Consider the following 27075-nt stretch of genomic DNA (forward strand, 5'->3'; position numbering starts at 1 on the left):
TGATAGAAGTGAAAACTTAAGAGGTTTCAGTATTAAAATTTGATGATTAGGGAAATATTGGTTCACTGGTTTTAGAAAAAAAAAATTCATTGTAAATTATTTATTGTTGTATCGTATCAATACATGTGACATACACAAACTACATTGTCAATAAAAGATGGAATATTATCATGTACCAAAGCTTAAAAATTTTTAGGCACTAGTAAATATTATATTACTTATAGAAAATCCAGGTCTTATGTTCACATTCATCACTAAATTACAATATGACATTCTGTTTCAATGTTTAAGCTCTACGATATCTATGTATCGCATGATAGCGCGTTAAAATGTGGAGTGAAAATATTTGGATAACAATACATTTGTATTTTTTATTGCTCTTGTTAATGCGGTACATTCTATAAAATACGATAAGTGATATACTTCCGGACAATGAGAAACTACTTATAAGGCTTAATATTACAAAACATGTATTTTATATTGGACTTTACGAAACATACAAAAATAACTTAGATCATTTATACGTCTAGATAGACTATGAAAGCTGTGAAAACATCAAAAAAAATTGAATTTAGAACTAACCTGTATTTTGAACAAATCACGCACACTAAAACAAAGTGACATACAAATCGCGAGTGTAATACATAGCTTGTTACGCACATTAAACTTACAAACCTGGCCTGTTTTTATCGGTTGTCTAATAGCAAGAGACTATAGGCGTGTAAATTATCTAAGTAAAATATATAAAATGTTTTATATTGGATACTAAGAAATAGTTAAAATGCCACAAAATGAGTCACTACTCCTGCTACGTCTAACCAACAACGTATCAACTGTCAATGTCAGTTTGACACAAATGTGACATTTACAATTATTTCTTTCTTCCTCCGCGCTCCTTCACTTGCAGGTTGACAACCGCCCCCGGCGGCACATTGTAGTACGCGAGGGTGTTGGAATCTTTGAAGAACAGACCCTGGAATATAAATACAATTGATAAATATATCAACATGACAAACAATTGAAGTTCATGTTTCAACTAAGTGATACAACTTTTCCACATTAGCTCAATAAATTTCGGTCAGCATTTTTATTAATCCTGTCAATATAACCAAAACGGCTTATTATTTCCTTCTCAATGGCTGTCACAACCTCTCTTTTGGCTCACAATTCAATATTTTAAGTCATTGTCATTCAATTTAACATTAGGCTCGTAAAAGAGAAAGCACAATGAATGTATTCATGTAAGAAGGACAGGTTCTACATTGTTTGAATGTACTTTAGGCAACGTAAAAATACGTAAATAAAAAATATTTGGGGTATAAAAAATAGATGTTGGCCGATTCTCAGACCTACCAGATGTGCACACAAAATTTCATACAAATCGGTTCAACGGTTGCGAAGGAGTTTGATAACAATCACCGCGTCTCGAGAATTTTATATATTAATTTTTAGATATACTATATACTAGCTTACCCGGCAGACGCTGTTCTATCAATAGAAATGAAATTATGTAAGTATTTGGGAATAGAGTAGTCTAAAGCCATCGGAAATGTGTAATGAATGATAATCAGTTAAAAATGAAACAAAAACGTAATTCTGAATGATTTTATAATACATTATGTGTAAACAGATTTTACATTACCACTTTATAATTGCAAATTTTTTATAGTATAAAAATGGTTATCCATAATAGATAGACATATGCCATCGCGGACTTTTCTATACTCCTATATAAGATTCATAATTCCACCTTATATTGTTTGTTGTATCTCAAAGGGTTTTCGTTGAAAGCTCCCAGACTTATTTTTTACTGACACCTCCAACAAATATCATTAATGTATACAAAAACTTAACAAATATTATATTTAAATCTTCTTCGAGAACCACGCTATCTATTGGTGAAAACAGCATAAAAATCGGTGCTGTAGTTTGTGAGTTTACCGCAGACAGACAAGACGCAGCGGGGGACTTTATTTTATAATATGTACTGATATACCTACTATCCCCCTTATTCATAATGGTCCGCTAACTTAAAACAGCCGCTAAGGAGTGTTTTTTCTCATTCTGACTTAGGTCAATAGAAGAAGACAGCAGATAGCAGACTATTATGAATAAGGGGGTATATGTTTAATTTTATCTCTTTAAACGAGCAATTCTTGTATGTATATATTATATAATGTGAATCTCGGAAACTGTACCAACGATTTTCATAAAATTTAGTATACAGGGGATTTCGGAGGCGATACATCGATCTAGCTGTGTTTCAATTTTAAAAAATGTAGTTTTATCCGTGTTTTAATGAGAAACAACTACAATAACGTTAGAAAGGTAAGTAAGAAGGTAAATTTCGCCACTATTTAAAAGACTGTAATAGCTCAGATGGGACATTGGGTCATCTGGAAAGCAGAAGACCCCGGTTCGAATTCAGATATCCTATTAGTTTTATTGTTCAAGTTTTGTACATTCTTAAAAATCCGAGCAAGGCTCGGTAGTCCGGATATTAGCTTATAATGTGTAACACGTACCTCGTACTGCAGTTTCTGCTTGGCGGTGGGCATCTGCGTGTTCCTCTGCACCATGTTCTTGAGCTCCCCGGCGGAGGTGGACAGCGGCACGCTCAGCTGCAGCGTGCGACCGTCCAGCCGCCACTCCGAGCGGTCGGGCAGCGACGGCAGCGACACCTGCCGCCATCACAACACTCATTATTATATCATACACAAGGCTAGATAGAGACTGCTTACTGTTAGACAACCGATAGACACAGGTCAAGTTTAATACTTTAGTTTATTTGACACTTTGTGTTAGTGTGCGTGACAAGCTACGCCTTACACTCGCGATTTGACACTTTGTGTTAGTGAGCGTGACAAGCTACGCCTTACACTCGCGATTTGACACTTTGTGTTAGTGAGCGTGACAAGCTACGCCTTACACTCGCGATTTGACACTTTGTGTTAGTGAGCGTGACAAGCTACGCCTTACACTCGCGATTTGACACTTTGTGTTAGTGAGCGTGACAAGCTACGCCTTACACTCGCGATTTGACACTTTGTGTTAGTGAGCGTGACAAGCTACGCCTTACACTCGCGATTTGACACTTTGTGTTAGTGAGCGTGACAAGCTACGCCTTACACTCGCGATTTGACACTTTGTGTTAGTGAGCGTGACAAGCTACGCCTTACACTCGCGATTTGACACTTTGTGTTAGTGAGCGTGACAAGCTACGCCTTACACTCGCGATTTGACACTTTGTGTTAGTGAGCGTTAATTGCTCAAAATAGAGGCTAGTTCTAAATTCAATTATTTTTCGAGGTTTTCACAGCTGTGATAGCCTATCTAGATGTTTAAATGAACTAAGCAATCATTTATTAGCACATGTGTTGCTTTGGTTAAAGATCTATTGTTTTTGACTAGACCGGGTCGGGCAATCTAAAGTGGGGTTTATATCCGGGTATTTTAGTGGGGGACTAATGAAAAAAAAAAGGAATTAAACATTTATAAATATTGTGGGAAAATTAACACGTTTTTGGGCAAATTTTGTTGTAAAAGAAGTAATTATTGTGATAACTATGACTTAACTTATGTCAATATGATATATGATCATACTTATATTAGGATAAGTAATTATTTTATGATACGTAAAAAAACAAAGATTAAAAAGAGTAAGTATCCTTATTAATTGGTTCTTCGATTAAAATAAATGATAAACAGATTATTTTTTTAACAATTAGTGTGAGAAAATATGTTTTTTTTTTATTTGTGGTTATTTTTTCTAACAATCATAAATCTCTCTCATTGCGTTGAAATGTGTTCATAGAATAGATTTTTAGGTAATAAAGCTAACAACGAAAAACAAATAATAATGATGCATGTTTCATAATTTTTTTTGTGCGTATGTTTAGTTTCTAGTTCGTTTGTTATTGTGCAAAGGTAATCTCTGGGTCATCCTTAAAATATATTATACACTTCATAATTTTTAACAAAACTAAAAATGTCTACCTAGAAATAATTGTCAATGCTATGGCTTCATATCGCCGTAACGCACCTATTATTTGATTATCTGACCACTATACCTGTATGATCGCTGTGCCCGGGTGCTTCGCAAGCCACGAGTTCTCGGGCTCCAGGGCATCTTCGGTTCTGGCTCGCTTCGACATCGGTTCGTCATCTTCAGGTATCGGTACATTAACCACATTGCCGACGACGTTGGGAACGAAGCCGAAGGGCGGGCCGACCGGCGTAGGTATAAGCGGGGGTCGCGGTATGGGGGGTATCACCATCAGAGGGGGCATGGGTTGCAGCAGGACGGGCGCAGGCCCGCGGGTCGCGGGCGCCGGGGGTGGACGAGGCGCGTTCCTCGAGGAGGCGGGCACGGGCTTCGGACCTATTTTCTCTTTTTCTTCGTCTGGCAGGAGACCTTTGACCTGTACATAAGAGATGTAATTAAATTTAGTTTTAGCTTTGCAAATTAGTAATACATTAATATAGGCAAAAATATGTACAGAAGGCTCACTCCGCAAAATCAATTAAAGAAATAGGGACGCTTGCAGTCATACAATAAGGTGCAATTCGGATATCACAGTACCTACATATTTATTCAGCTAGATGTTGCCTCTCTTTCTATCGCGTGACTCTTGCCTCTTCTGACGACATTAGGGTTGACTACTTTATCTAAAACTATGCCTACCTAGTATAAGGTCATCTTAAACAATAGCTCAATTTTTTCTATAATATAAATAGGAATGTAATCGTAATTTTAAATCAATATTCTTTCGTTGCAAACAACTTGGCTCTTGGTATACGTACGAAAAACAAAACATAACCATTGAACCTACTGAGTATAGATAATAAATAGTAACTATCACGAATGTTAAACTCATTATAATAAATAATCCCGTTAAATTAGTTTGTTTCAGCGCCTTAGGAAGCTTAAAAATAATTTTGGATCGCGTTACCGGGGCCCCATCGGTGTGAAAGAGCTGAGTGGCAGATTGAACAAGTGAATAGATGCTGACGCTGAACTTCGATTGTCTATAATTTAATATTTTTATAATTCACTTTCGCTCCAGTCTTGTTATAAGTAACACGTCATATTTTAATATCATTGTAATAAGTTTTGTGTAATAAATAATAATTTTTAAAAAGACCTTTTATGATCGTCCGAACATAACTGGCGCAGTCGGTAGGATCGCGGCACTTTCAAAATCAAGTGAACGGTTCTAATCGTAATAACCGCGATCGGGATATAAGAACCTAAAAGGACGATTTACGGGAATTTCGGAAAATTGAAAATCCTGTTCTGGGGCAAAGTCCGGCGGGAGATGCAGAGATTTCGGTAAGTACTCTTTTACTTCCAAGTTCCTTTGCTCTATTTCCTGTCGTAATTTTTTTTTAGATATTATTTTAATCATTACTTCAAATTGGAAAATAATTTGAATTTTATATGAACATATATTTTATTGTGTGTTGTCGTTAGGCTAAAATCGCCCGGATTTCACACGGATATAGGATACTTCGTAGAATTATTGCATTGTTAAGTAAGGCTAGGGTACAGTGAAAGCTATAATGTCTCTTAAAGATTGCGATAGTGTTATTAAGACTATGGGTGATTTAATTCCGAGATATAACGGTAACCCCAAAACATTAAATTATTATATACGAGAAGTAGAGAGCGTTATTAGTTTAATAGAGCCTGGCTGGCAAGCGCACCCCGTGTTAATAAGTTTAATTAAGAGTAGGCTTAGTGGCGCAGCTATAGATGCTATAGCGTACGAAAACTCACTGGACTCGTGACCGGAGGTTAACATGCGTTATTAAGACGTTTAGGAGAAACGAGAAACGAGATCCAAGTAATGCAGGAACTTACTCGAATGCGTCGCCTTAAATCGGAGGACGCCGAAACATTTGGAAAACGACTTAGGGACATATTAGATACATTATTTACAGTCGGAAAACATACCGATAAATGTTATTATGAAAGTATGGTAATAGAACATTATATAAGTCAGTTAGAATTTAACGTAGGAATAGGTGTTAGGATTATGAAACCCACGTCGTTAGAGCTTACGATTGTTGCGGCTAGACAGGAGGAAGCTAAACTAATTTATTATAGGCAAGCAAATCAAAATGGTACAAATACTGCATCTACTTCGCAAATAAGACAGAAAACAGATCATTCTAGATTATTCCCACAAAATAATTATTTGCGTTCTATTAATAATAACCCTCCACGATTATTCAATCCTAATTTTGTACCCCAACAAAATAATATGAATTCACAACAACGACAGCAGTGGATACAGTCCAGCCTGCCTTGGAAGAAATCTCACCAAGGTCACAAGACTTCAGGTAATGTACGTAATAATTTTGGTCATCAACCCAATATGCCTCAACAAAATATAAATCCGACTCAAAAAGTATCAGATGTAAGTATGAGGTCCATCAATAAGCCAGTGAAGCCACAATTTGCTTTCGAAGAGTTGTTCTACACCCCGAACGACTACTCTCATGTAAGTAACCCAATTGATTATGATCACCACCAGTATTTTGAGGAGCAGCCACCTTCTGAAGAAATTCATGAACAAATTATTCGGGAAAATCAGGCAATTACCTCATGTGATGAGCTGGATTTTCGGGATGGCAACAACACAGACAACCAGAGCTAGTAAAACTGAATCATCACTATAAAGATCATTTGCCCTATATCGAGATACCTGAATATAAAGGTAAGTTTTTAATAGATACAGGAACCTCGCGATCGATGATATCACCCGACGCTATAATCGGTACAATTTTTGTACATTGTATAGATCATGAACCTTTTGAAGTTAAAACTGCGCATGGTGTTACTAGACATGACTTAGTAGCTCACCTTCCATTACCACCGGTTTTTAATAATGAATTATTCCACAAATTTCTAATCTTTGACTTTGATCCTAAATATAAGGTCTAATAGGGCTAGATTTGCTTAAGGTCTTATGCAGTAATATAGATAAAAAAAAAGTACGTCAAGCGCAACTATACCTATTAATTTCGATTACCCCAAAAAAAAAATAGTATTGAACCAAGATGTCAAAAATTAATAAAGGTTAAAACAAATTATGTAGACGGCCAATATTTGCACGAAGATTACTTTTGGAATAATGGTGTATTTTCTCCTGCTGCAATTATTAAAGTAGAGAATGGTTATTTTCGGACGTCTGTACTAAATTTCAATACTGAAAAAGGGTTTATAAAATCAACAGCTCCGTTCGTGTTAGAGCCTTATTATAATAATAGTACGGAAACTTCTTGTGAGCTTCATTCAATTACTACTAGATCAGAGATAGATAGAGAACTTTGCAAAAACTTAGAGAAAATTAGAACACATCACATGAACGAAGAGGAAAAGCGAGAAATATCACGTTTATGTTATCAGTACAGGGAATTATTTCACTCTGAAAATATTCCAATAACATTTAACCATTCAGTGAAGCATAAACTTAGGCTTACGGATGAAACACCTGTATATGTTAGAAGTTATAGGCAGTCTCCGCAACAATGCCAAGAGATTCGTAATCAAATAGATAATCTCCTTAAACAAGGAATAATTAGAGAAAGCATTTCTCCATGGTCATGTCCTGTGCATATTGTACCAAAAAAACCAGATGCATCAGGAAAAATAAAATGGAGGCTTGTAATAGATTATAGAAGACTCAATGACCGTATAATTGAAGATAAATATCCACTTCCAAATATTTATGATATTTTAGATAGGGTAGGTAGAGCACAATATTTCACAACGCTTGATTTAGCTAGCGGATACCATCAGGTGGAAATGGACCCGAGTGACGTAGAAAAAACAGCATTTTCAACAGAAAGAGGTCATTATGAGTTCCTTAGGATGCCATTCGGTTTAAAGAATGCGCCTAGTACTTTTCAGCGTCTTATGGACCATATTTTACGAGGTGTAGAAAATGTATTTACTTACCTCGATGACGTAATTTTAATTTCTACATCATTACAAGAATACATACATAAGCTAACACAGGTTTTTGAACGTTTTAAAATGCATAATCTCAAGATACAGCTAGATAAGTCAGAGTTTCTCCAAAAACAAGTGACATTTTTAGGCCATGAACTTACAGACCAAGGCTTAAAGCCAAATAGGGACAAAATTAAAGCAGTGCTAGACTTTCCACTTCCAAGAACGCAGAAGGAAGTCAAATGTTTTCTAGGTTTGCTTGGATACTATCGAAAATTTATAAAAGACTTTGCAAAACTCACGAAACCTATGACCATATGTCTCAAGAAAAATCATTCAGTCATTCATTCACCTGAGTTCATAGATGCGTTTAACAAATGTAAACAAATATTAACAAATGCACCTCTATTACAATATCCAAATTTTGATGAACCATTTATCCTTACGACAGATGCATCAGAAGTAGCAATTGGTGCAGTACTGTCCCAAGGACGTGTGGGTTCAGATAAACCAATCGCGTACGCGTCTAGAACTCTATCTGAAATGGAAAATAGATATTCTACCATAGAGAAAGAGCTGTTAGCGATCATATGGGCAGTAAAATATTTTAGGCCGTATTTGTATGATAGGAAGTTTACCATATTCACCGACCACCGTCCGTTAACTTGGTTAATGTCACTTAAAGATCCAAACTCAAAATTAACACGCTGGCGCTTAAAGTTGGCAGAATATGATTATCAAGTAGTTTACAAGAAGGGTCGGCAAAACACTAACGCAGACGCATTGTCAAGGGCAAAAATTTTTCATAATAGTATAGATGCGTTAGCAGTCAACTTCGATGATAATGATGATGATGAAATAATAAATAGAATATTAGAACATGCACGTAGGGAACAGGCAGGCGAACTGCAAACGGACAACCTTGAAGTAAACGAAAACGTCACACCATCAATTATAGTCACAGAAGGAGATAATGTAATGGTAGCAAATGACCCTGAACAACTCGTATCCACTAATCACACACAGCCAGATAATGAGAACAGGGGTATACCTATAATATCTGACGCTATAGATAGACAACAAAAACAATTTCATATTAGGTCGACCCCAGGATCAACTTACCGCATAGAAAATAGGTCAACAAGCTCTAGGCAAGTAATTAAAGATGTGTTTATCCCTGTAAATAATACAGAAGAGCAAATAATTAAATTCTTAAAGGAACATACTGTAGCAGATCGAGTATTTCACTGTTTTTTTCATAATGAAGAGTTATACCTTGCATTTTCACGTGTGTATACAACAGTATTTAACGACAGAGGTCCAAAATTATTTAAGTGCACATCAAGGGTAACCTTAGTGGAAAATAAAACTGAACAGGAGGATTTAATAAAACAACATCATATAGGAAAAACAATTCATAGGGGAATACAAGAGACATATAAACAACTCCGTAGAAAATATCATTGGCAAAATATGTTACTTAGCATTCAAAAATACATCAATCAATGCGATGTTTGTTTGCGAGCTAAATATGAAAGAAACCCACTGAGACCACCTTTGGCTTTAACGGACACGCCTACAAAACCTATGGAGCATCTCTTCATGGACTTATACTCCACAGGTGGGGCAACTTTTTTAACATTTATAGATAATTTCTCAAAATTTGCACAAGCCATCAACCTAACTGCATCAAGTAGCGTTCACGTAGCAGATGCACTATTACAAATATTTTCTGTTTTCGGTTTACCCATGAAAATCACTACAGTTTCGGATTCGAAATTTGAAAATGATTTAATAAAAGAGATCTTTGCATTACATGATATTAACATACATTTCACAACTCCTTACAACCCTAACTCAAATTCTCCCATAGAACGATTCCATTCCACTATTGCTGAAATAATAAGAATTCAGAGAATGACAAATAAAGACGATCCTATGCCTTTATTAATGAAATATGCACTTATCGCCTATAATAATTCAATTCACTCCAGTACTGGGTATACACCACATGAATTAATGTTTGGAGATACAGCATCTAGGAATCCACTTGAACTGTATTACCCGAAGGAATTCTATCAAAATTATGTTCTAAAACATAAAAATAACGCAGAAGCTGTACAAGAGTGCGTTACAGCATACATGTCTAAAAATAAGGAGCAGATAATTAGCAAGAGGAACCAGGCAGCACAAGAAGCGGCTTTCAAGGTAGGTGAAACTGTTTACAAACAGGTGGCAAAAACGGCGCGAGACGACAAAACAAAGCCTACTTATAAAGGTCCGTATAAAATAATTCACTTGCATCCTAATAATATAGCCGAAATTATTGGTAGTCATCCGAATGCCAAATCGATAAGAGTTCATTACAAGCTGCTCAGACGGCCTCATCTTGTTACAGGATCTTCATCTCAAGAGCCTTCATGCTCTACGCTGGAGCCCTCGTGCTCTACGCATCAGCTGACGTAGTTATAGACTCAATAGATAATACAAATGGCATTGTACTTATTAAAGAAGGGCAAGTATTTAAGCAGATCGATTCCTTCAGCCTAGTATGTGTATACAATATTACAGCACTTCAATCTTCGTCACTGAAATTACTTTCACTTTTTATGATAACAAAGTCTTTAGAAGTAAATACAGTATCCGGAGATTCGCATAAAACATACAAAGATCAGTTAAATTACACTTTTACTTTGGTAGATAAGAAACTTAGCTTATTTAGATCTTATTCTTATAATTATAGAGTTAAGCGAGGATTAGTAAACGGGCTTGGCTTAATAGTCAAAGCAATAACTGGAAATTTGGACAATAATGACGCAGAAAAAATAGAACAAGAAATTAGTTCTATACAGAATACCGTTAATAATATTAAAAACAAGCAACAAAAATCATTTTTTTTGGCTGAAAATACTATTAAAGAATTTACCTCAGAATTAGAAAAGATTAATAAGAATCAGAATAAACTAGCCTCGATAGTTAATAATGTTTCTAATAGTTCTAATTTAGTTTATAATTAATTACATTTTCTAGATATATACGTCCAATTAAGTTTTAGTTTACAATTAATTTTAAATAAGCTAATGATATTAGAAAATGCAATTACGTTTGCCCGAATGGAAGTCATGCATTCTAGTATAATTAATCCTCATAATTTAATTAATGAATTACTAAGTATCAAGGAAAACTATTTTCTCAACCCAATCTCGGAAATAGGTATACGTACAATAGATGATATAGAGAAATCTGTGGTGGTTAAAGCTTATAAAACAATGCACACACTAAATTTTATATTAGAAATCCCCTCGGTTGACCTCCAGATTTATGACCTTATTCACCTGTACTCCATCCCCGATAAACAAAACCTTACGATAATCCCAAAATCCAAATACCTTGCACTTGGAAGTGAGGGGTACGCTTACCTTGATGACGGATGCCGGCATATCTCCGAGACTACACATCTATGCAGCCAACTAAATGAATCTATACAAATATTATAAAGAGGAAAGGTTTGATTTTTTGTTTGTTTGTTTGTTTGTTTGTATGAATTGAATAGGCTCCGAAACTACTTGGCAGATTTGAAAAATTCTTTCACTGTTGGAAAGCTACATCATTTCTGAGTGACATAGGCATTTCATTTTCAAAAAAAATAGGCATCCTTACTAAAATTACGATAACGTAATCCAAGGTGTGAAAAAAATATCAAAAAACTACCTTACATCGCGTGCGCTGCGAAAACTATTGATGATAGAACAAAATGATATACTACATTTTTTTAGAACACACCATTATCTACAAAAAATCAGCGGCAGCATATCTCTAACTATTACAGTCATGTCACAATAAGCGTTTTTTTATTGAAAAAAAGAAATTAAAATACCACCGCTACAAAAAGCTCTTTATTTGTACCTTGGTATTAACCCTTATCAAAATAAATGATGTATTATTTAAGACTGCTTCAATATCTTTATATTACTTTTTGAATTATTCGATTCTGACAATCCATTCAAAAGATATCACGAGTTAAAAAAAAATTAAAAAATAAACTGTATTCGGCTAGCTATGCGTTGTAGGCGTCACTCGGGACTACGGGAGGGGGGTTAAGATCACGAAATAAACTTGCCGCGCGGCTTACTCGCGCGGTCGGCTCCCTACGTGATGGACGTGTGCGGAATTTACGCTTGATAATAATTCGTTTAGTAAGTAACTAAACCGATTTAAAAAGTTCTTTTCAGAACTAAACCCATTTATATAAAATATTGTTCACTTAGTTATTAACCTAATAAATTACTTGAATATTTTTCATGATTTTCAATTTAATTTTAATAAATAGTAGGTAGTTGTGTACGTTGTAATATATATAGCTTACAGTTATGCTAATTTAGTTCAAAGGCATTTTTTCTTTTGTCATTTTGAAATGCCTAAAAGATCAAGATCTCAACTTTCTAGAAATAGTTCCCAGGCCAGGGCATCAAAAATACGTCGAAATGAAGAATCTTCATCAGAAACTGAAAATCGTCTTTCAATTCATAGACAATATGTGGCACAATCGCGTGCTAGAGAGTCGAGTACCGAGCGTTCGCAACGGCTCGCTGAACAAAATATGAGAACCGCTCAAATACGCGCGCGAGAATCCAGTTTGCAGCGTTCTCAACGGCTCGCTGAACAAAATGTGAGGACTTCTCGAGTCCGCGCGCGAAAGTCCAGTCTTGAGCGTTCAGAGCGACTAGCTGATCAAAATTTGAGAACCTCTCAGGTACGCGCGCGAGAGTCCAGTCTTGAGCGTTCGCAGCGCCTTACTGAACAAAATCTAAGAACCTCTCATGTGCATGCGCGAGAGTCAAGTACTCAGCGTTTGCAACGGCTTGAAGAGCAAAATATCAGAAATATTCAATCTCGCACTAGGGAATCAAGCTCTGAGCGTTTCCAACGCCTTCAAGATCAGAGAGAACGACAACAGACGTCAAGAGCGAGAAGTCGCAATCAAGTTTTAGCCCACAGTAAAAGATCGGCTTTTAGATACGATCCACAGATTGATTATGCTCAACAGTCTTCCGTCCAAATCGGCGACATGAATAAGATCTGCCCTAAGTGTTCAGCCAAAAAATGGGTCGATGAAACTAATGGCATGTGCTGTGCTTCTGGAAAAGTTAGTCTCCCCAGTATTCAGGAACCACCACAGCCAATAAAAAATTTTTTGACAAATAATCATTCGCTATCTAGACATTTCATAACCAACATCCGTAAGTACAATAGCCTATTTCAAATGACTTCGTTTGGCGCCAAAGAAATAAGAGAGGGTAATTTTATGCCAACTTTTAAAATAGAGGGACAGGTATATCATCTTATTGGTAGCCTTTTACCACCACCAGGCCAAAATCCACAATACTTGCAGGTATATTTCATTTCAGACGCAGATCAGCTATCATTGAGGTCAAACATAGCTCCAACGCTGAAAATAGATTTAATTAACGAACTACAGACCGCACTGAATAGCCACAATGTATATATACGAAGCTTTAAACAAAACATAGAACGCAATTCTTCGGATAATTTAAAATTAATTATTCATTCCGACCGCCCACCACAGACAGCACACCCGGGTAGATACAATGCTCCAGCTGTAAACGAGGTAGCCGTTCTCTTGGTTGACGAAGAAAAAGGCCCCAGAGATATAGTGCTCCACGGAAGAGACGGCCAACTTAAAAGGGTCTCTGAGTTACACCGATCGTATGATCCACTACAGTATCCCTTAATGTTCGTGAAAGGAGAAGACGGTTATTATTTAACCATTCCGCAGGAAGGTACAGCGCGTAACAAAACTGTGACGTGCATGCAATTTTATGCATTTAGGTTGATGGTTAGAGCTAACTGTTTTAATGCATTACATTATTACAGGGACTTATTTAGTCAATATATTGTCGATATGATGGCAAAAATGATATCGGAACGATTGAATTACATATGTCGTAACCAACAGAGACTAAGGGCTGAAGAATACATTCATCTCAGAGATGCTTTAAATCAAGACGGAAATGTTGACCCATCAAATATCGGTCAACGCGTAATCTTGCCATCTTCATTTACAGGTTCTCCGCGTTACCTGCATGAAAAAACCCAAGACGCGATGACTTATGTCCGAAATTACGGGAGACCAGACTTATTTGTCACATTTACGTGCAACCCCGAATGGCCTGAAATTAAAGCGGAACTACTACCTGATCAGCGATCTTTCGATCGTCATGACATCATTTCAAGGGTGTTTCATTTGAAAATGAAGAAATTCTTAAATTTATTCGTTAAAAATGAAATATTCGGCAAAGTGAAATGTTACATGGCAAGTGTAGAATGGCAGAAGCGAGGTTTACTACACTGTCATTTGCTGTTTTGGCTAGAAACAAAAATCCAACCAGACGAAATTGATAGCGTCATAGTTGCGGAACTGCCCAACCAACAAAACGATCCGATATTGTACGATATCGTAACAAAAAATATGGTGCACGGACCATGCGGAGAACATAACTTATCAGCACCATGTATGAAAAACGGTATTTGCACAAAAAAATACCCACGACGTTTAGTCAACGAAACTCAGACTGGAGAGGACGGATATCCAGTTTATCGTCGTCGTGATGCCGCAAATGGAGGACTGAGCGCTTCGCTAAATATCAGAGGCAGAAATTTCACTATAGATAATAGTTGGATTGTCCCATATTCTCCACTTTTGTGCAGGACGTTTAATGCTCACATAAATGTAGAGTACTGTCACTCAGTTCAAGCCATCAAATACATTTGTAAATACATAAATAAAGGATCGGACCAAGCTACATTTGGCGTCAGAAACCCGAATGATGAAGTGGAAAACTACGTAAATGGCCGTTACATAAGTACTTCCGAAGCTGCTTGGCGAATATTCGAATTCCCGATCCATGAGCGGCATCCTACAGTTTTGCAGTTAGCTGTCCACTTAGAAAATGGCCAAAGGGTGTATTTTACCACAGAAACGGCTGTACAAGTGGCCCAAAATCCACGTAAAACAACATTGCTGGCTTTTTTTGAGCTCTGTAATGAAGATGAATTCGCAAAAACACTTCTTTACCACGAAGTCCCGCAATACTACACATGGGCCAATAATAAGTTCACCAGAAGGAAGCGTGGTGAGAATGTAGTTGGCTATCCAGGCATAAAAAAAGATTCCGCTTTAGGTAGAGTCTACGGTGTCCATCCTTCTCAATCCGAGTGTTTCTATCTTAGGATGTTGCTGCACCACGTACGCGGTCCAACTTCATTCCAGTACTTGAAAACCGTTGACGGAGTTCTGAAAGAAACGTATCAAGCTGCTTGCCGTGCTAGAGGTTTGCTAGAAAACGATGACCATTGGGAAAATACTCTCAGAGAAGCTTGGCTTTCTCAATGTCCATTACAATTGAGAGAATTGTTTGTGGTCATACTTTTATTTTGTCAGCCATCGGAACCATTAAAATTATGGAACATTTTCAAAGACGATTTATGTGAAGATATTAGACACAGAATCAGACAGCAAAATCAAGACATCACCTTACCATACAATGAGGACATTTATAACGAAGGTTTGATACAAATAGAAAATAAACTGTTGCAATTAAATGACAAAAGCCTAAGTGATTTCGGATTACCATCATCAGTTCGTACAGAAAGCAATGCAGCAGAGACTATGACTCATCGCTATGATACAAATAATTTGACCGCTTTTGTCAATGAAAACCTGCCAAAGTTAGTCCCAGATCAAAGACATGCTTTTGAAACTATAGTCGATAGCGTCATTCATGACAAAAGAAAAGTTTTCTTTTTGGATGCACCTGGTGGAACGGGAAAGACGTTTCTTGCAAATTTGATACTTGCTAAGATAAGACAATCAGGGAAGATAGCAATAGCAGTTGCTTCCTCAGGAATTGCTGCAACTCTCTTGAAGGATGGCAAAACTGCTCATTCTACTTTTAAACTTCCACTATCCGTCAATCTTGAACAACAATCTACATGTTCCATCCGCAAAAATGGACCTATTGGTAAATTACTACAAGACGCCTCATTGATTATGTGGGACGAATGCACGATGAGCCATAGAGCACATATAGAGGCCGTGAACAGAACCTTACAGGATCTAAGGAACTCCTCTGCAGTCATGGGCGGGATTACTTTTGTATTTGCTGGAGATTTTCGACAGACTCTCCCCGTTATTAACAGAGGCACGCGAGCAGATATCATCAAGGCATGCTTGAAATCGTCTCCCTTATGGACTACGATTGAAACATTAAAATTAAGGACAAATATGAGAGCTCATCTTCATGGAATCACTGATAGCGATTTCCCACAGCAACTGCTAAAACTTGGGGAAGGAATTTTTCCAACTCCAAATTTAAGCGGTCATTGTGACATTCTTCTGGATGAGTCTCTAGGCCAAATACTCCATAATTTGGAAAATTTAATAGATTCTGTATACCCTGATATCGAGAATTTGCACGAAAGAAACTTCCATTGGCTGTGTTCTCGGGCTATAGTATCACCTAAGAATGATACTGTCAATGAAATAAACAATCTGATTGTTCAAAAAGTCCCCGGCCAAACAAAAACATACAAATCGATCGACACTGTAACGAATATTGAAGATGCAGTCCATTATCCACAGGAATTTTTAAATTCGTTGAACCCTTCTGGACTGCCACCCCATGAATTGACGTTAAAAATCGGAATCCCAATCATGCTTTTAAGAAATTTAAACCCTCCGAGCATGTGTAATGGGACGAGGCTGCTTATTAAGGAGTTAAAGGACAATTTAATAGTAGCAACTATTATCACTGGCCCAGCAGGTGGTCAACTAGCTCATATACCGAGGATACCGATGATCCCAACTGATCTGCCAATCCCATTTAAACGGCTTCAATTTCCAGTAAAAACATCTTTCGCATTAACAATTAACAAGTCCCAAGGCCAAACCTTCGAATTAGTAGGGATAGATCTGCGAAAGAAATGTTTTACTCATGGTCAACTGTATGTTGGTCTATCGCGAGTCGGAGCCCCTGAAAATCAATTTATTTTGCTGCCACAAAATAAAACAACATCAAATATTGTTTACAGAGAAGCTCTAACAAAATAAGTGTATTTTCTTTTAGGGTTATGACCTCAATAATTGAAAAAAAAAAACAAAAAATTAAAAAAATATATCAAAAAAAAGAAAAAAAACCCCAAAAATATACAAAAAAAAACACATAAATACAAAAAAATCATTAAATAATATCTGAATTTAATTATTCTTATTTTTTTTTTATTTACTCTTTTTTAGGAGCTCGACGCAAAAAGGGATGAATATGTGTCATATTATTATTATTATTATTATGAATGTGTTAAAATTAACAAATCTAAATGTAATGTTTAATGCCCGTGCGAAGCCGGGACGGGCCGCTATACTTTATATGGCAAAACAACGTTTGCCGGGTCAGCTAGTTGTCTATAAAGAAAAATTAAGACTGCATCATCGCACTGGTGCAACACAAACCTGCCAGTTGCACACTAGCTAAAATGGTTTTGCGTAGTGGGAAAATTCAGAAGATCAACGACAACAGCTGGATTGTTATTCCAACAACGGAAGAGCTAGTGAGGAAAATGTGTGATGGAAGGACTCATAACGAAAAAATAAAGGGACCCCAAATCAATACTATTTTAGAAGGATGCGTGATTCAAATAATGAATAGAACACTTCAAGCTCATAGATTTTTTTTAAATATGAATGAAATTATACCATTGCCACATCAACAAGACTATTCATATAAGTCACCAGCTGATTTCACTTTGCATATCGAGGATATATCATTAGACAACATCCGTGGTCTTATTAACCAGGCACGAGAGGTGGAAGATCCAGATGAAGTTAATCTGCCCCTCATCATGGCGACTCCGAGTTGGACTACAGTAATATTATACTTCATAGGCTTCGTGATAATATCCAAAAAGATCTATCAATGGCTTAAGAGCAAGCGGATGAAGCCTAACCCAAGAGCCAGTGAAGAAGCCAGCGAGGACGCTGGAGGAAGCTGCAAGTTGCGCTTCCATCTTGAAGGGGGAGGCGTTACCGGGGCCCCAACGGTGTGAAAGAGCTGAGTGGCAGATTGAACAAGTGAATAGATGCTGACGCTGAACTTCGATTGTCTATAATTTAATATTTTTATAATTCACTTTCGCTCCAGTCTTCTTATAAGTAACACGTCATATTTTAATATCATTGTAATAAGTTTTGTGTAATAAATAATAATTTTTAAAAAGACCTTTTATGATCGTCCGAACATAACTATCGCAATGACTTTTAATATGCTTTCCCTATTTTTGTTTATACATTTTTAAAAGATCAGTCGGACCAGAAAAGAACTGTCTGGCCTACTGTGCAGAGTATGTGTGTGTCGATTGAAAGAGAAAATTATATCTTTTACCAGTGGGAGAATCTAATGTGTAAGCATGAGTGTGTTTCGGTCTGAAGGGCGCCGTAGCAAGTGAAATTTACTTTGACTTCTTACGTCTCAAGGTGACAAGCGCTATTCCCACGAGAGTCCCACGTCACGCGCTCGTCTCTCTTCCTCTCCTCGTCGATCTTCTTACCGATGGGGCACATCACCTTGTGTATCTGCTGGATCTGGTCCTCCACGCTGGACGTGTGTCCGTCCCACGTCACGCACTCATCTCTTTTCCTCTTATCTTCTTACCGACGGGGGCACCTCGCCTTGTGTATCTGCTGGATCTTGTTCTCCACGCTGGACGTGTGTCCGTCCCACGTCACGCGCTCGTCTCTCTTCCTCTCCTATCTTCTTCCCGACGGGGGCACCTCGCCTTGTGTATCTGCTGGATCTGGTCTGCTCATCTCTCTTCCTCTCCTATCTTCTTACCGATGGGGGCACCTCACCTTGTGTATCTGCTGGATCTGATCTGCTCGTCTCTCTTCCTCTCCTATCTTCTTACCGATGGGGGCACCTCACCTTGTGTATCTGCTGGATCTGGTCCGCTCGTCTCTCTTCCTCTCCTATCTTCTTACCGATGGGGGCACCTTATCTTATGTATCTGCTGGATCTGGCCCACTCGTCTCTGTTCCTCTCCTATCTTCTACCGATGGGGTCACCTCACCTTGTGTATCTGCTGGATCTGGTCCGCTCGTCTCTCTTCCTCTCCTAACTTCTTACCGATGGGGGCACCTCACCTTGTGTATCTGCTGGATCTGGTCCTCCAGCGTGATGTGCGCGCGCGCCGCCCTGGTGGCCGCCTCCACGCTGGACGTGTGTCCGTCCCATGTGACCCGCTCGTCTCTCTTCCTCTCCTCCTCGCCGATCTTCTTACCGATGGCCGTCTCCTCGTCTCCCACACCGAATATGTCCGTACGACGCTCCGCGAGCTGTGCAAATAATTGACAATCAGTATTCATTCAATAACTAACTTCGCAGGTTGCAGTAGCATAGCAGGGAGTAAAAATTGGATCAAATTTGCTTGCTAATTTTATGACATAGGTATAAATTGTAAATAGCGGGGCGAAAAAAAAACCGCGCAGCCATGATTTACCGATAAAACCCAAACTGAATTTAAATTCGTGTGTTAGGTTTCGGTTGGATTTCAGAATGCAAATTAATTATAATGAGACGAATATTCAAACCAAATAAGACATTTATCTACATAGTGGGACCAGACATTTTATAGCGTCTTCAATTAATATCCATTGTAGACTGCTGTGGTGTGGACTACGGTCGTGATACTAAGGTTACCTTTCGGATAAAAATTGAAATATTACACGGAACCATCATACCTGTTTAAGTGAAGCCTCAATGGCAGCGCCAGGAGCGAGGGCTTCGTCGCGATCGGTTCTCTCAGCGGCCGCACGGTCTCTCTGCTCCAACCAGCGCGGGTCCAAAAGTCCGATTCTGACGTGATCTGCGACCTTGTTAGCAGGAATCTTCTCTCCTGTGATCGGTGAGACCAGCCATTCTTCACTTGCAGGGGCCGGTTGTGGCCTGGCTCGTTTAGGATCGTACTTCTTAACAACCACCCGATCAGCCCGCGGCGGTAACAAAGCCTCTTCTGGGGCAGCCTTAGGAGGCTCCGGAATAAGCTCATCTTCAGACGACGAGCTATCTTCTTCCATGTCTTGAACACGATTGTCATCAGGCCGCTGTTGCTGTTGGGTTCGATCTTCCATCTCAGCCAAATCATCATCGGAATCTGATTCCGATTCGGATTCTATCTGCATTTCTGTGTCATCTTCTTCATTGCCTTGATTGACATCTTCGCCGCGCTCCTGAGCCAGAATTCGAGCACCGACTTCTAATGGGGTGGTCGGTGGAGGAAAATCACCAAGTTCGCCAGCTGGATAGTCAACAGTTTCAACTACTACAAAGTCGTGCCAGTCAATAGAAGCGTATGCCAGCCGTTCTTTTTCAATCCTCGCTTCGTCCGCGGCTTTACGCTTAGCCTGGTGAGAATGCCATGCAGCTCTAGTACGTGCCTGCTCCAATACACCACTACGGATCTCGGAGCTCAACTTTGAAACAAGTTCCTTTGGAGGAAGAAGTACTTTCGTGTACTGTTCTAAAAGACGAGTGAAGTACTGGAAGAGTGAATGTTGGGGTCTAAGGAAGTCAAACTGATGGTTACGCTCTTCCTTCTTCATTAAGTCTGTAAGAAACTGTCTCCCATTTCTGGCAACAAATTGTGCTGTTAATTTAACTATGTCAAGTTCAAGCGCTGATATTGATGGTGGGTCAGCAATGAACTCAAAGTCTGGAGGAGGATCACGTGGCGGTGCAGGTTCCAATGGGGCAGCCGCTTTGAGCAACTCTTGCTGCTTTGCAGCTGTTGCAGGGGCAAGACCAGGTCGTTGCGGAGCTGTCATAGGTGGTGCAGATGGTTCTGGACCTATACAAAAGATTTTAAAACTTTATCGTGTGATAACCTGTAAATTTTGTAAGAAAAATTTTACAAAATGTAAGAAAATTTACAGGGTATTTTCCATTGACCTAGAATTATGAAATTTGGCAGGTAATAACTACTGTCATACCCTACAAGTATAGGTAAAAGTTTTATACTACAAGTATAGGAAACAAACACTGCAAGGAACGGTGGTCCAAATTTTTTATTAAGTAAGTTAATTGTGTCATGTGGGCAAAGTCCATTTCAAGCAACAGATCTGCGTGGTGGGGTCCGACACCGAGACCCGCAAATTGCTCCTGAAAACTCACTTCCCTGGCTGCCGCATCACCAACAACCAGTCGTGGAATGAGACGTCGCAGAGTAGCACACCGGACCGGACGGATTGGACTACAGCTCACAGGGTGGTAGACACAGATAAGGTAATTTGGGCAATTAATAGCTTTCTTCCATTTAAAACAGGTGGCCTTGACGGTATTTTTCCGGGGTTGCTACAATGGGGTGACATCGGGGTACTGGCCCTGCATGTCACAGCTATATACAGGGCCTGTCTAGCATACCGATACGTGCCACTCCAATGGAGGGAGGTGAAAGTGTTATTTATCCCTAAGCCCGGCAAGAGTGACTACACGAATCCCAAATCGTTTACAACAATAAGTCTCACATCCTTTCTGATGAAGACTTTAGAAAGACTGCGATAGGGATATAAGGGAAAGTGCTCTCCTACACAAACCACTACATATCAACCAACATGCCTATATTCAAGGCAAATCAACTGAATCTGCCCTTTACTGCGTAACATCACTTGTAGGTAAAGGTCTATCACGCAAACAAAGGCGCCTTTGACAAAACTCCTTTTACTAGCATAGGCCGAGCGCTAGCTGAACACAATGTCGATCCTACAATTGCCGGGTGACAACATGTTGAGGTACAGAGCGATACGTTTTACTGTGAACATCAGCACAAGATGTGTGGTGGCAACTGGATGCCCACAAGGAGGGGTACTCTCACCACTCCTTTGGAACCTTGTGGTGGACGAGCTCATCGAGGAGCTAAACAGAAAGAAACTATACACAGTCCACAGTAACTATATACAGGTCCATTCGATAAAGTCCTATGTCATGAGATCTGCTTTTAAGATAATCGAAGAATGGTGCACACAACATCGGATAACCGCTAATCCATCAAAGACTGAGTATATACTTTTTACCAACAAACGCAATTTTGGCAATCTTACATTACCAAAGTTGTTCAATACCGAGATAAGCCTTACTAAAGAAGTTAAATACCTGGGCGTCAGTAGTAGTATCTAGTAGTATAAGAAATGACATCAAAAAGAATTCTAAAGGAATCAATTTTGAGAAAATAAATGCCTTTTATGCCTTTTTTATGTCATACTGGACAGTAAGCTGCTTTGGAATAAACACATAGACCACAAGCTGGAAAAATTTTGGCAGTGTAGAAGACTCGTGGGGAGAACCTGGGGTATTGCTCCAAAGATATGTAAATGGCTATATGCAGCAGTTATTAGACCAATTATAACCTACGGAGCAATAGCTTGGTGGCCCAGGACAGAGCTAACAAACGTACAAACCAAGCTGCAGCGATTCCAACGGCTGGCCTGCACAGCCATAACTGGTTGCATGCGCACTACGCCAACATCTGCCCTAGAAACCATTCTAGGGCTCACACCGCTTGACATACACATCCAACATGAGGCGACAATGTCGGTTTCACCGCCTGAAGCTGATGGGTGTATGCAAGAATGATGACTGCCTCACAGAAAACCTCTGGAACAGAGTAAGGAAGGATTTCCCACTCCGTGAGGCACCCTGTGATAGTATACCCAAAACACACATCTTTCAAAGGATTACCGCATTCAACTGTTCGAAGTGGGAGCAGATCAGTCAGGAGTAAATGAACTTAGAATTTACACAGACGGTTCCAAAATGGCAGCCGGAACTGGAGCTGGCATCTTCTCACAGGAACTGAATATACACACCTCTATTATACCCTTAGGCACACACAGCTCCATATTCCAATGCGAATGCATAGCCATCAAGGAAGCTGCAAACGCGATATTAAGAAGGAAAATACATGGATATTATATCCGTATTCTATCCGATAGTATGGCGGTACTGACTGCGCTGGGGAGCAACACCTATAACTCAACGCTGATATACGAGTGTCACCGATCCTTAGAACGAGCTGCCTCTAACAACTGGGTAACTCTGCAATGGATCAAAGGACACAGCGGTTCGTTGGGGAACGATGCAGCGGATGAACTTGCAAGGCGGGGGTCGGATACGCAAGTGGCTGGCCCAGGGCCAGTCCTGCCGCTAGCCTTCAGCCAAATGCGGTCATGGATACGCTCTCTCACCAACTAGACAGTCGAAAGAGGCGATTCCTGCACTATCGCCCAAACTGACACGTCGACTTATTAGCCTAAACAGACACGACATCCGAATTATGGTCGGCACCCTAATGGGTAACACATCACTTAACAAGCACCTATTTACAATCGGCGTTACGGACAGTCGTCGGTGCAGGGGCTGAACCGAAGATGAAACGGTCACTCACGTAATCCTGGAATGTGCTGGGGTGGCCAACCAACAGGCACAAACCTTAGAAAATACAAGGTCGCTCCAGGAAGTCTGCGAACACCCCAGGAGTGTTCTGAACTTCTGGACGGAGCTGGGCTGGTTGGAATGACTAGCCAACACTGCACGCAAAATGGACCCAATTAAGCGGTCTAATTGCGGAAACAGGAGCCCATTACCAATACCAATGTGTCATGTAGGGTATCACATGAAAGGGCTTCATTGGCACAAGCTTTAACAAAATTATAAAAAAAAAAAAAAGACAAAAAAATTATTGAATTAGGCGTTACTTTGCGGAAATCCATAATTATACAAATTATTTAAGTTTTCTTTAGTGTTAATTCCGCCAATATTTGTTTTTAAAAACAATTCGATTGTTTTTAAAAACAAAATATATATTTTTATGCAGCATAGCTTTCGACTTATGATGAAGAATGATTTTTCATTATCCTTTTCCTATAGGTAGGTCACTAATAATATGTACGGAACCATTGGTGGGTAGTACCAATTTGCACTTGTCCAGTTTTTTTTAATTTCACCATAAACAGATTGATAATATGTCTTGTAAACTAGTCAGGTCTTCAAATACTCTATTATTTTTGATTGGCATTATATCAGATTGACATGACAAAATAATAGATGAAGATGATGGAATTTCTATGCTGATTAATTCTATGTTGATGAAGAACAGGTGGATTACCTGTTCTTTCCCAGTATCAATGGGCCACAACAACAGACGATATGAGAAGCTGAATTAACCTTCCAAAATAGAAAGTCATATGGGGACAGATACGCGAAAATCAAGTGTTCCATTCGTCACACTATTGTTAGCAATATTATTATAATGTTTAGCTGATGTGTTAATAAATAAGTATAATATCATATAATATTCAGCTCTTTAGTTAACTTGATTCATGTAAGTTAGTTGGCACTACAGCAGTGCCAACTAACAGTTGGTAGCATCGTCATGGTAGATGCTTGTGCCTTATATAAGCTAGAGCGCTAATTTTGACTAATGATTACATTTTGTGAATTGTAAGGGGAAACTCCGCCCTAATTGTGATTGTCAGTAATTCTAAGAGGCAACTGTAAAATACAGATATAATAATTTTATTATAGCATATTTAAATTACCAATCCCTTCTACACTATTCCCTAACTCAGTTTTGACCCTAAGTTTGTAGTTTATTTTCCTATAAACCAATGAAATCCGAGAGTGATAAGAATTTGTTTCAATATTTGACATTTAACATGCTAGAACAATAATTGCAAGCCAAATTTGGTTATTGGCACCCCATAAAGAGATATGTCAAGTTTTTAAATTTGTGCACAGTGTTTGTGATTTATTCCAGTCTTCTACCTGATAATTGGTAAGTTGCTATTTTATTACATAAATAGAGTATTTTTATAACATACATACACATATACAACAGTATACAACCCTGATCACTTCACTCTATGTGTTATGCTGAGAGTTAAAAATGAAATGTTTCATGAACATAATAATATCCACATCTTCAAAATAGCAAAAATAGGTATAAATAGTAATAATAGGATAAACAGTGAAGGATGCCGTTCCGGCATCACCAAAGACATTTGCCCATATCTTGACCAGACTGCACAAGGACTGAATACACAAAATTGTAGGTATTGTCATCAGATACTACCCCTCAAACAAGCATCTATAGGTGTGACAGACAGCCCCTTAAGCAGAGGAAACACTAGAAAATGTGCTTCGAGTGATAACTCAGGATAAACAATTTCATAGTTACATTGAGTTTTGTAATATGTATATATAAATCAAAAATATGTGAGTACTAACAAACAAGTTTTCAATTTTGCAATCTTAGATAATTAATATGTCTAGATAAGTCTCTTGCTGTTAAACAACCAATAAAAACAGGCCAGGAACATTAGTGTGTGTGACAAGCTACATTGTTTTAATAATTGCTCAAAATAGGGATAAGTTCTAGTTTATTGTTTCTAACATTTTCGCAGCTGTCATATCTAGACATAATATAAATTTTCTAAGTTTGCAATAATTACTGCAAGTTATGTATCGTGATAAACAGGATTCTATATTGAATTAATTAAGATGTGTTAAGTCATTAGTGTGGCTTGGTCATACAGCAAATACACAAAAAGTAGGATAGGGTAATTGACAGTTTTGGCAGTGGCAGCTTAGCACCTTAGTTCTTATTTTAAATACCTAATTTACAGATGCTGGTGACTACTAGTATTTAGAAGCAGGATTTATTTCATAGTGACATTAGTCTACATAAGTTTTAAAGCACACAAACCTTTTCCTTCTCTAATTTCTTTAACTTTATGTTGATAGTAAGCATGATATGGGTCCCCGGGATTGAGAAAATTGAATTTGGGGTTGCCCAGTTCATTTTGTCTGATGCGCGCCTCAAACTCTGGTCCATTCCGAGCAACGAAACTTGCAGTCTTGTCAACAATGTCTATTATTTTAATAATGCTAAGGAAATTACTGAAAATTAAAATAATACAAAGTTAATGTATCATTACTGTGTTTTGAAATGTAATCTTTCAGAAGAACTAATTCACACTTCTGAGTTATAAGTTCTTCTGATGTACTTTATAGATAATTGTATTTAGATTCTAGGTTATGTATACCTAAATAGTATTCGGATTTTTAATAACTTTTATAACGGTAAAAAGGATACTTCTGACTTCAGGCGGTGGATATATAATACCAATAACTGGTGGAGGTGGGGCCTGAGGTTCCTCTGGGGGATCGTTGTTTAGGCCCGGGGGGCCAATCACATCTATGGATGGCATTTTTTACTTTATTTAAATCTTGCTATTAATTTTGCCTTTATAAATATTCAATCACAAATCACTTTTAATAATGAAATTTAGCCACATACGGCAATATTCGATAAATATAATATACTGTTTCACTTTATAAGTTTTAGTAAATTGTTTGATTAGTATTCAGTTCACAGTTGACACTTGACAACCTGACAGTTGCGAATTGTTTTTTTTAATTTATTTAGTGGCACGAGATGTAAGTCCATAGGACACTTAGCAGCGTTGCCAACTTGTACAGTCTAAATTACCCAAAACTAAAATCAATATTCCCCACATTGTCTCCATCATTTCTCAGAATAGAAATAGAAGTACCTGCTGTTCATATAAATCAAAATATTTACTACTTATACTTAAGTATTTGATTATTTTAACCCTATATAGCTAACCATACATCGTGCCCCATTAAAGCTAACCATCCGTCGGAATAGATATTTGAAAAAGGATTTTTACATTTTAGGAAATTAAAAGGGTTTTCAGTAAAAATTATATATTTATTTAAAAACAAGAATAACATTACTAAGATCAAGAACCCTAGCAGAGCTAATTGTATGGTTATGTTGGCAGTAGTGTCTTTCACAGTGTCATCCTTACATACCATTTTCTTTTTGTATGGAAGCCCCGTCTCTTAAAACGTAGTGATTATAATATTATACTCTTTGAATAAATTGACAAAAATAACTAATAATAATAACACTCAACAAGAGTTCTGCAATGGGTCAAGGATTATGATCATAGTTCCGGAGCAAAA

At 38.1% G+C, this 27075-nt stretch overlaps 1 protein-coding gene across 1 annotated transcript; it reads right to left on the minus strand.

Moving 5' to 3' along the window:
- Positions 1 to 85: 85 nt before the first annotated feature.
- LOC126974386 (splicing factor 3A subunit 1) lies at positions 86 to 25958 on the minus strand. Its single transcript, XM_050821863.1, has 6 exons — positions 25790 to 25958; positions 19773 to 20878; positions 19176 to 19367; positions 4071 to 4421; positions 2526 to 2681; positions 86 to 973 (listed from the first exon to the last, which is right to left on the minus strand). The coding sequence occupies exons 2-6, from the start codon at positions 20853 to 20855 to the stop codon at positions 872 to 874; spliced, it is 1884 nt and encodes a 627-aa protein (XP_050677820.1). The 5' UTR covers positions 20856 to 20878; positions 25790 to 25958; the 3' UTR covers positions 86 to 871.
- Between the last annotated feature and the right edge of the window lie 1117 nt (positions 25959 to 27075).

Source organism: Leptidea sinapis, chromosome 32, assembly GCF_905404315.1.
Source record: "Leptidea sinapis chromosome 32, ilLepSina1.1, whole genome shotgun sequence".
Taxonomy (NCBI): domain Eukaryota; kingdom Metazoa; phylum Arthropoda; class Insecta; order Lepidoptera; family Pieridae; genus Leptidea; species Leptidea sinapis.

What these genes read in the sequence shown, in the direction of transcription:
- LOC126974386 (XM_050821863.1), bottom strand. Translation starts at nt 20,855, where the DNA reads ATGACAGCTCCGCAACGACCTGGTCTTGCCCCTGCAACAGCTGCAAAG. An exon ending in AGATCCAGCAGATACACAAG is followed by an intron (nt 4,422 to 19,175) that starts GTGAGGTGCCCC and finishes TCTTATGTACAG; the next exon opens with GTCAAAGGTCTCCTGCCAGA. An exon ending in CGGGCACAGCGATCATACAG is followed by an intron (nt 2,682 to 4,070) that starts GTATAGTGGTCA and finishes TGATGGCGGCAG; the next exon opens with GTGTCGCTGCCGTCGCTGCC.